The following is a 12,000-nucleotide window of genomic DNA, read 5'->3' as shown; positions in this document are numbered from 1 at the left end:
AGATATATACATATGTGTGTATATGTATGTGTATACACACACACATATGTGTGTGTGTGTTTTCATTTTCCCAGTTGCAGCTTCTGAACTTTAGAAGCACTGTGTATACTTCTCTTTGGTGACTCACTGTGTAGCTGTAGGAAGGATTCTCTGCTCTACAATCTCAAGATTCTTTGCATCAAATGTTTTACCTCTTAGCATTTCTTGAAGACAGAAGATAAGGCAATGTGCATTTTTCTAAAAAAATATTTAAAGACATTTTGCTTTTAATCTGGAAACTTTTGAGGCACTGAACCTTCTTACCATGGTTAATCCTCATTTTATTTCCATGAAGCAGATGAAATTTATAACTGATTTCATTCTCAAAAGTAGTCAAGACTGAAAAAGGAAAATACTTTCCTCAAAATTACTTAGCAGGCAATTGCTAAAAGTAATCAGAACTAGACCATCTCATTCTTGGTTAGTTTGGTGTTTCTTAGGTTACACATTTATTGTTGATTAAGTTAGTAAAATAATTGGCATGGCACCTGCCAACTCCATATAGTAATTAGCCTAGCACTAAAACACGTCTATCTAAGTAACAGTGATGAATTTCAAATTGCAGCATGATTTGGATAGTTATGTTCATCGTGTCTGTGACAGAAAGTTCCTGAAGGGAATAAAACTCCACTGAACTTTCTACAAGGCTGGTGAACCGAGCAGAAGTTCCAGTGAAATTTGCAGGTCCACAGCCTAATTAGAATTTCCCTTGGGGCAGCCTCAGCCCCATTAATAACCATTGTGCCCTCTCGTATTTGACCTGACATTCTTATGACTTAACAGGTGAAGCCTTTAGGAATGCGTTAACTTAGGAAAGCCCTTAGTGGTTCCTAACCACAGGCTGTATTGTCAGAGAGCACCCAAGTCAGTAGCAGGGATGTCTCTGCTTTGCTTTTTCCACTTTATGTAATTCTCTAACAACGTGTTTGAAAGGTTTCTTAAGTTATGACCCTCTTTTCCTGTCATTGTTAAAACTTCATCCAACTCTTACCACATTGGAATACAGAGTTTAAGGGAACTTAAACTGTGATCCTGGCCCATGGTCACGCACATTTGGTTCCAGGATAAACTTAATCTTATCCCTTCTGAAGTAAGAGTTTTCTTTGCATATACACTGTCAGAGGAACAAATCACTCAACTTCATCCAGTGCAGGGATCACAATAATCTCAAAAAACCCTTAAACTGCCTGTGACCAAACTTGATCAAAATAAGCTGAGTAATTTAACACCCAGTTTAGTTCAGAGCATCCAGCCTCATTTGGTGAGCACTGGGCTCATTTGGACAGCTTTAAAAGTTGTACATACTTACGACACACCCAGACTTGATGAGGTCACTTGGAAGATTGTGGCTTTTAAGAACCCCACAGATGATCATCATACCATTGTTTGAGATGCCACAATCTAAGCTATTCTGCTAGGTCTTAAAATTACATAACTAACAAAGAAAGCGGAAAGCATGTAATTGCTCTACAATGAGGAGAAAGTGAAAAGCACTATAATCTTTCCCCATCAAAAAAGTGTTAGAAATGTATTAGTATTCCTAATTCAAACTTAATACTTTCATAGGGATGGATTTCAATAAATAAATATTTTGGTAATATCTTTCATTCTCCAGTACCCAGTCTTGGAAACTTAAAGTCTTTGGATAACATACAGGTGCACACATGCATATCACAGACATACACACACATGCACGCACGCACAATTTTTCAAGGGGGAATAATTTGATTTTAATTACTCAACCACTTGCAAGAGCTGTGTAAAGAGCTTTTGAAAGAGGAGGAAGGAGAAATTGAGGTGTCTGTATCTTTTTCTTTGTCAAAGAATCTTTTGCTTTCTATCTGATACCGGCAGGGGAGGTCACCTGAAGACAGATTAAATCTGGGGTGTCACTTCTCAGAATAATGCTCTTTAGTGCTGCTGTGGTAAATTCTAGAGACAATCCAAGTAAGTAGAGGCTTGTTCAGTGTACTTAGCAATGGACTTTAATACCAAGTCAGTGCACCCAGTAGATGTATCAGCATCCCCTCATTAACACACTGTCCTTATGTGCAACACCAGACAGTGAAGGACTGAAGGGGAATGGGCGCGTGGTGATGATTATCATGTTATCTGTGTAAGAATTACTGATCCTTTAGCTGGGAAAAATACGACACAGGAATGGGATTAAAGGCAATGATGTTTGAAGAAAAAAAATAATCACAATATTAAAATAGCACACTTCGGCTTTCTACCACCTAGGGCTAATCTACTTCACAAAAGAACAGCCCACTCATCATGCAGTGTGGGGTCTGTCAGGGGGTAATGGCAGAAGCAGTGGGTTTTCAGGCTTATAAAGATTTTCTTGAATATTAAAAATAAAACACCCAACAACAACTTATTTAAACAGCTATATGCCTAATTGCTTGCAGTGAATTTATTTCACATTTCTTTCTTAAAAGCATCTTCTAATTATATGTTTTATAATTAGACCATGGAGAGATTATTTAAAAAAATAAAACCCTTCCTTTTAAAATACGGGTTTATGGCTAGAATATCTTTCATCTTAAGTTTTGATTGGGAAGAAATAGACAAGTAAATAGCAAATTACCAATGATAGAAATAGTTCACAAAACTGCACTTTATTCATTACTAATTTAATAAATGAAATGTGTCTAGACTATTTTATCTGTAAATCTAATGCAAAGTTCCATCAGAACTTACGATTTTACACTGAAGTACTTGCAAAATGTGCGGAAAATCATGTCAGGGGAGATAAGACAATACCTCCCATCCTTACAGGACAGCTTCATTTCTATCTATCTATCTATCTATCTATCTATCTATCTATCTATCTATCTATCTATCTATCTATTCATCCATCTATCATCTATCTATATATCTATCCATCTATCATCTATCTATCTATCCATCTATCATCTATCTATCCACCCATCTATCATCGATCTATCCACCCATCTATCATCTATCATCTACCTATCCATCTATCTATCATCTATCATCTATCTATCCATCCATCTATCATCTATCTATCCACCCATCTATCATCTATCTATCCACCCATCTATCATCTATCTATCTATCCATCTATCATCTATCTATCCATCTATCTATCATCTATCTATCCACCCATCTATCATCTATCCATCCATCTATCATCTATCTATCCATCTATCTATCATCTATCTATCCACCCATCTATCATCTATCTATCATCTATCTATCCACCCATCTATCTACCCACCCATCTATCATCTATCATCTATCTATCTATCTATCTATCTATCTATCTATCTATCCATCTATCTATCATCTATCTATCCATCCATCTATCATCTATCTATCCACCCATCTATCATCTATCTATCCATCCATCTATCATCTATCTATCCATCTATCTATCATCTATCTATCCACCCATCTATCTATCCACCCATCTATCATCTATCTATCTATCTATCTATCTATCTATCTATCTATCTATCTATCTATCCATCCATCCATCCATCCATCCATCCATCCATCCATCCATCCATCCATCTATCTATCTATCTATCTATCTATCTATCTATCTATCTATCTATCATCTATCATCTATATATCTTTCATCTACCTGTCTATCATCTATGTATCTATCATCTGTCTATTTATCATCATCTGTTTCTTTTTCTCTCTCCTTCCCCCCTCTCTCTTCTATTTTATTCTATTGATGCATATGAGTGTTTTGTCTGCATATTTATCTGTGTACTACATGCCTGAGGGTGCCAGAAGGTGCTGTTGAATCTCCTGGAACTGAAATCACAGCTAGTTGTTAGCTGTCATGAGGTTGCAAGGAACTGAACCTGGGTCCTCTGGAAAAGTAACTGGTGCTCTTATCTGCAGAGTCATTTTTCAAGCTCTGTCTATCATGTCCCCTTTCTCCATGGTAGGATATTAATTGAAGCTAAAATCTATGAATGGAGATAGCTACTATTAAGTGCTGGTGTTCTTAAAGGGTTTGGAGCACTTTCCATATAAGGTGTTAAGCTGGAGCTATTTCTAACCCAAACCCAAGCCTACAAGTTATTCATATCTTGGTTTTCTTATCTGTGTAATGAAAAAGTCAATAAATAACCAACTTCATTATATTATCGATTGAGTTTAGTTTATCAAACTAACAATGTACCTGTTAGACATCAGTAGATATACCAATTTCCAAAATAAAAACAACTAAAAACTTGTGTGTGTTTGTGTGTGTGTATTTGTGGGAAACCCATACGATTTCCTTTTCAAAACTTTGGAAATAATGAATCCTTAGTTATTTTGCATAGTGGAAAATTAAAAGTATTAAAAATAATAAGTATATAATCATTTTATACCTAATTTATATATTATAAATGTATATAATTGTTATATGTCCTTGTTGAATTGATTTCTTTTTTTGTCTCTTTGTAGAGTTTACCTCAAAGTATATTTTATCTGATCTAAGTATAGATGCTCCTGTCTGCTAGTGTTTTCCTTTAGCATGGCATGTCTTTTATTGTCTACTCATTGTGTCTATATATACTAGGGAAGGTCACTTCCTGTGGGCAGCAAACTGTAGGACTGGGTGACTCACTGAGTTATTTATTTCTAAAATTATTGCATCTTCATGGTTTTTTAAAAATAAATTCAGCCTCTATATTGAAATTAATTTTCCATTTTTATTTTTATTAACAAAAATAACAGGCACAAAGACAACACATTCTTAATAATTTCAACTCAGTTTGAACACGGTACTACATTTGGTACCATGTACACATTTTCAATATGTAATTTTATATCACTTCATAAACAGTTGTCTTAATTCTGCCAGGTTTAAAACCAGCTTACTATGTGATTTTTATCATGGTCTATAGTGGTATGAGTGAGACATAGCCCTATAGTTTCAGGCATTTGGATACCTGATCTGCAGTTAATGATGGTGCTTAGGAAGGTTTAGGAGGTGCTGTCTAGCTGAAGGAAGAATGTGACTGGGTATGAGTGGGCTTTGAGAGTCTAAGGCCTTGCTCTAAATTGGATTCTTTCTCTCTTTTCTGTTTGAAGTTCAAGATGTGAGTTCTCAGCCTTCTGTTCCTGCTGTCTGCTTCTATTCTGTCACCACCATGATGGACTCTTGCTCTAGAAAACCATAAACCAAATTAAACTCTTTCTTCTGTAAACTGCCTTGCTCATTGTAGTTGATCACAGCAGCAGAAAAGTAATTAATACATAGTACACCATTTCAACATTGCCGTCTGATCCTCACTGACTTCTGGGTAGTTGGGGCATTCATAGCTTATTTCCAATAACAGGGCAGTATAATGTAGTGGTAGGTGCATATGCACTGGCTCTGGGCTGCTATGGGACAATGGTTTTACACTGTAAAGATTTGTTTCTTGTACTTTTAAAATAAAACACTGATTGGCCAGGCAGGAAATATATATAGATGGGGCAATGAGAATTCTGGGAAGAGGGAAGTTTCAGTCTGCAGTCATGTCCCAGATGCAGAGGACGCAAGATGTGACTGACTCACTGAAAAAAGGTATCAAGCCACGTGGCTAACACAGACAAGAATTATGGACTAATATAAATTATAAGAGTTAATAATAAGCCTGAGATACAAGGCCAATCAGTTTATAAGTAATGTAGACCTCTGTGTGATTTCTTTAATACTTAATGACTGTGGGAACTGGGCAGGACAGAAAACTCAGTCAACACTGGGTTTCTGGGATTGTAATCTCACTGTTGTATTTTTCTAAATTTGTGATCTTGGACATTTTACTTAATTGATTTAAATAAATAATTATTTATAAACTAGGAATAACCTAGAGCTATTGTGCTTCTTTTTATCTTTTAAATAAAGATAATATACACAACTTGACTAGTGAATACTAAATTGGTAGGTTGTATATAGCAAGAATAGTTTGGGAATCCAGAAGGAAGGAAGGCGCTCTTGTACACAGAAAAGAAAAGCCTAACGTGACTTCAATTATCTTTCTTACTAATAGAAACCCAATATAGCTGCATAGAGAATTGATGGAAACGGGCTCAAATTTTCATTGACAATTACAACAGAATATATTTGAAATGTAAAAGACCTGACCAATTAATGTTTATAAGTAATGTCTAAGAGCATAAAGCTCTCCAAGGATGTGCAAGGACTTTTATTTCTACACTGTGGTATATTCCAGAAGAAAAGGAGAAGCAACCACTAGTAGACATGCTCAGCAGCATTGAGTCTTCTTGCCTAGTAATTAGATTATGGCCACAGCCTTTCTGACTTAGACCAGCCCATGTCATCCACGTTCATGGAAGCTCAGCACTTGACTGCTTGAGGCAGAGTGCTTTGGTTTGAAGCCAAGGTCTGTTACCCACTGAATCTATGACTCGGGACTAATTACACACTGACTTCTTTGCTTCAATTTTTTCAACATTTGCGAATCAAATTATACTAGAACCCACTTGATAAAGATGGAATAAAAATGAGAAAATAATTGAGGCATACTTTAAAGCACCACCTAGAAGAAGAAAGAATTATAAAACTTCACTGATGTTGTTTGATTAAGTATACTTTGTTCTTTAAAAAAAAAGAAACATGACAAATACATGGATAGGGAATTAAATGGTCCTTGATGGGACAGCAGCTAAATTTCTGTCTTCAGAATTGTCTTGTCACATTCTTTGTTTTTCACACCTAAGAGTACTATCCTACAAACGAACTACACAAAGGACCTTGGAGGTAAATTGAATTATTAGGGAATCTGATTTAAAAACAGACAACATTTTCCTCACAGTATGAAGGGGAAAGCCTTACGATTCACCAGTGATAGCAAAATTACAACCAACAACTAACATGGTTCTGGTCAGGGAACCCAGGGCATTCTAAAGAGAAGAAGATGATGTAATCTGGAACTGATGTCTCAGTACCCATTCTACCACTGCCCTCATAGACCCACATATGTATTTGACATGAAACCATCCATCATGAGACTATATGTTCATCTCCTACGTACCTAAGTATGGCTAACCATCTAGGTGTTGCCACTAAGGCGCTAAGATTATGTGGCGAGTGGAGACTATGGTGGCTTGAAAACTTGCATAGATTTTCAACCCCTTCTTCTAGTTCTTTCTTGCCCTATGAGTCTGGTAATGAAGCTGGCAAGATCACACACAGTGTGTGTATGTGTAGTTTTTGACAAGGGTGCAATGCACAAGTCTAGGCATGCACTCTACACACAGCTGCATTTTGTGCATCATTCTGGCTGCACTGTGCAGATCTAAGGAATCACAGCAAGACACTAAGATGAAAGATGTGAAAGATTCAAGCAGCCGAGGTCCCCAAACTGGGACACCACAGCACCATTTCTGGAAAGCTTGCTTCCACATTTAGTTTTGAGAGAAGTTGTATGACTAACCTGCTATTGACAGGTATTGTGTGAGGCCTATCTTAATTCTAGCTTAAAACACTCTAAGAGTCATCTTGTACCTTCCCTGATTCATACAAAATGCAGCAATAAGCAGACCGCTGAAGTGCATCTGGGACTGTGAGCACAGTCATCCCACGTATTTCTTCCGACATATACATAAGACTTTCCACCTCAAGGGAAAACTCAACTAACCAGAGTACAGGAAGCCGCTCCAATTAAGGAGGTAGATTATAGATGTTCCCTTTGGGGGAATGGAGTGGGAGGGGTTCCACAAGACTCTATTATCTATATAAAGAATAAATAAAACTCATAGATTCTTTAAAATATTTTTCTAACTTTACCCAAGTTTGTTAATGGCATTGTGCTACTTTTGCAAAAAACGAATACACCAGCTTAACTGTTAAAACATGGTACAGGAGTTGAAAGTGTTATTTGCCAAAGCATTTCTAATTTTGAGTGTATTTCCTACAGCAGTATTATCTAGTTCTTAGGGACTCAGACTTACAAAGTGGGCGCATGTCTTCCTTTAGCTATAGTATTCTTGGAATGCTTTTGTCTCTATTTGTATGAGTCTGGTCTAGTCTTCAATGATATATCCCTTTCTGTGGAAATGACGATACTCTCTCTAATTCTACAACATGAAATACACTACCTCTCCCACTACACTAATGCCAGTAGTCATCACGTTTCATCCCTTGAAGAATATGTCCTCTGGAACATAGAGTTTTCAGCCTTTACATTTCCTTTGTTCCTCCATGTGTTCACTTAGTCAACGGAGAACTGATTAAATATCTCTTTACGCTATGCTAACTAGCGCACATAACAAAGGAGAGATGTGAGGAAAAACCAAATCTACTCCATTCATTCAGAGAACGAGTTAACCCTAAGTGGGCAGAGACAGTAGTACAGTGGGCATGTCTAGGACAAGACAATCAGCAGAAAAACATAGAGAAGATTCAAAACACAAGCGCTGAATTCTTCTGGTAAAGGAATCAGAGAAAAGTAATGACAAAAGTATGAACTCTTGAATTCATCCTCTGCCAAGGTTAATAAGCAGATGAGTGGATGAAAATTAGGGCCAGCGAAATAGCAAGCGCATGGCCAACCACAGGGCAAGTTCGGTTTCACATGACTAAAGATGCGAGGTGAGAAAAGGCTCAAGAGGCATTAGGAGTAGCGACTGTCAACGTCCACCCAGCATTCAAACACAACATAAAATGAGCGAGATTGTGATTGACTGCTATGGTCTGCTACAGTCACACGTACCATATGTACACTGGGCAGCTGCCACTGGGCATACTCTCCATCTGACCGCATCTATAACATTTACAGGAGACCAAGTCAAACTAAGTCAGGATTGCAATGCACTGTCGCGGTGGTGTCTATTGCCTCAGAAAAGGAGACTGGGTTATGGTTTAAGTGAGTATAATGGTTTCCAGAGAATAAAGTTATATTGATAAGTGCCAATATATAATTAACTTTTTTGATCTGCATTGCATATATGGTCACTCAAAATCATAGGTAGAGAAGATTTGGGAACAAAATAGTTTCCTTCAATAGGCTTATTCCCTTGCTCAATTTGGAACAAGTCAGCACTATTTTAAGTGATGGAAGGAAGACAAGTTTTAGGCTCACATGAAAGGGAAATTCTGCAGATCAAATAAAGTAGCACATTATTGTTCCTTACATATATGAAGAAAACTGATCCACAATGTTATTATATTTTCTCATAGGGACGAAGAGATCAGTATCACACATGTTTATAAAATTCCTTAGAAGAAATAAACTCTATAATAATAGTATTAGCATTTTTCATAGGTATCCCAAATGATTGCATAGTGTTCAACAAAGAAGGAAATTACATTCCAAATGGTAATGGACATACATTTTCTATATTCAGAAATTTTCTAGCTTCCAGATTCAAGTACATTTTTTCTAAGTATCACATATTTACAAGAGTTCTCTGGTCTCTGTTTTCCTCTTTGCTAGGAAAGTTCCTATTATATTTCTTGAATCTTTGCTCCATCATTTTCCTTTAGGCAGAGCCTACAGAACAGAGGACAAGAAGCACCAACTCCAACACATAGCTCAGGGTGAAAGGAAGGAAAGAAGCTGCTTTCATACCTTCAATAGGTTTTGGTACAAAATGAGATGAGGGCTTGGTTTTCTTCACTCTGTTCCCCTTCATGATTTGACCTTCTTTATTGAGTCCTAGAAACCATGCACGTCCTGATTCCTGCTGGCGATACAGGGTTGAGGAATAGATCACATAGTAGTTTTCAAACACAGACTCCTTAAATTTGCATTCCGGGGTAAAAACATCCTGCAGAAACAAGCACAGCGAAAGAGAAAGGAATTAGCAACGAATCAGCAATGGCTGCATCCAGCCAGTCTTAAACATATCCCCAGTGTTCAAAACAAGGCACAGGAAGCTGGACAAGATTTTAGTTAGTGCTCCTATAAGGAGTCACTATATGAAATCCAAACTCAAGATTCTTTTGATGACCAACTTCTAGTCCAGAGAAAACAGCTGCTTAGATATGGTCACACTTATTGGAGGCTAAAACCCTGGATAGGTCTAAAATCTTAGCAAGTCAAATGTTCATAAATCAAAGTTTTTGACCAGTCCTCATTTGCGTGGCTGTTAGCATGGAGTTAAACTGGTAGAACTTATCCCTAATCAAAATCAAAATGCAACCACACACAACACAGAGACACCAGATGCTTTTGAAGCAAATGTGTGATATGCACAAAAATCTAAGACTCGGCAAAACACTTGCCCCTACACTTATCAGTATGCTGCTACTTTGCTTTGATGCCTGTAGCTTCCCCTTTAATTCATTTAATGTCTGTAGCTTTACCTTTAATTCATTTCAAATGCATACTTAATAATAAAAATGTTAGTTTGAGGCCAGCATGGTCTACAAGAGCTAGTTCCAGGACAGGCTCCAAAGCTACAAAGAAACTCTGTCTCAAAAAACCAATCATCAAGCAGTAGGAGAAAATACTCCTCTTGAGGAGTCCTCTGTGAAATCTAGAATGATACTGCTATTCCAGGAAGAAACAGTAAGAACATCTACTTCAGCCTCATCTCCTAAGTGAGAAAATCAAAATGCTAAAGAGTTAGTTAAAAGATGCATAAAAATAAAATTGCAAACCAATATCAGAATTTCCTCTTAATTGTGTTATTTTTGGTTGTAAGCCTAGCCTTTAATAGCTGAGCCATCTCTCCAGCCCTTTTAATTGTGTTACAATCTCAGACTTGCCTCTCAGACTCAACACTTCTGTTTCTAATGATGCATAATACAATTTTATAATCAATACAATAAAATAATGCCTTAATATACCAATGAATGAAATGTATCTTTCTAAAGATGAATTGCCTCTTCTTCTGAGATAAGCAAAAGACAAATGTGATAGGATGCTACCCAGCTAAAAGCAAGTAAACCCCCTTCCCATGCCAGCCATGCCTGCCATAATGAGTCTTTGTCACTGCACACTGCAAAGTTTGCTATGTGAAGCCTCACAAATTGATGCATTTACGCAGAGAACTGCACAAACAATGGCTGCATAGAAATAAAGCTGTCAGGAACCATGTCTTTATAGATGATAGTCCTGCCTTCGTTTAGAAAGAGATAAACAACAACTAGGAGGCTAGTGACCGTGGAGAGCGCTAAAGATGCCACCAAAAGTACGCCTGTGATTTGAAATGAGTTTCATATTACTGAACGAAGGATGGGACTGAGAATGGAAATGCAATAATAATAGTAACAGCACATTAACACCATTTATATTAAAACTGAAAATGACAGTTCTTGTAGTACTCTTCAATTTAAGAATACTATACTGATTATCTTGGAAATAAATGACTATAAGATATTAATGTGAGGCTGATAGAAACTGCCCAGTTAAAAGCGTTGATAAGGATAAGATTGTGAAAAATATTTGTAGCTCTCACAGATTGCTGATAGGATCACAAAGTGGAGTAATAGAAAAGGAAGTGGCCTGACATTTTCCCAAACGAATAAAAATACAGTTAGCAAGGATTCAATCATCTTACTACTAGCCATGAACCTCTAGGATGTGAAAACATGAATATAAGAAAATGTATACATACACGTTGATAGTAGTATTGATTACAGAAACAACTTAATTATCTATCAGCTGTTGAGTAGATCAACAAAATGTGGCATAGCTGTATAATGTATTGCTATTCATTGGGAGGAGTAATGGGATACTGATTCATTTGAAAACATAAATGAGCCTCAAAACATTATGCTAAGCGAAACACAAAACCATTAGGCTACATGGTGCAAATGCTACATGTTATTTGATTCCATTTAAATGAAACATTACAACAGGGTTTGTAATATTGCGTATAATGAGAAAACCATCTCAGAGATGGAAAATAATGGATGTCAAGTGCTACCACGGAGTTGGAATAAAACAGAGAATGACTCTTCCCTGAAGAAATGGAAATGAGTCCGAATTAAATAGTTCTGATATTTGCGTACCTTTGTAGAAATACAAAAAT

General features: G+C 36.8%; 1 protein-coding gene across 3 annotated transcripts in view; it reads right to left on the bottom strand.

The window, feature by feature from the left end:
* The window catches only part of Fgf12 (fibroblast growth factor 12), a 536,407-nt gene that overhangs the window by 13,744 nt on the left and 510,663 nt on the right, over positions 1-12,000 (bottom strand). For all 3 annotated transcript variants that reach the window (XM_075967620.1, XM_075967626.1, XM_075967614.1), the window contains one exon: positions 9,591-9,789. In XM_075967620.1, coding sequence (XP_075823735.1) covers positions 9,591-9,789 — 199 coding nt within the window. The remainder of the gene's footprint in view (positions 1-9,590; positions 9,790-12,000) is intronic.

The sequence above is a fragment of the Microtus pennsylvanicus genome, chromosome 1 (assembly GCF_037038515.1).
Source record: "Microtus pennsylvanicus isolate mMicPen1 chromosome 1, mMicPen1.hap1, whole genome shotgun sequence".
In the NCBI taxonomy this organism is placed as follows: domain Eukaryota; kingdom Metazoa; phylum Chordata; class Mammalia; order Rodentia; family Cricetidae; genus Microtus; species Microtus pennsylvanicus.
This window is presented reverse-complemented; position numbering and strand designations above follow the sequence as displayed.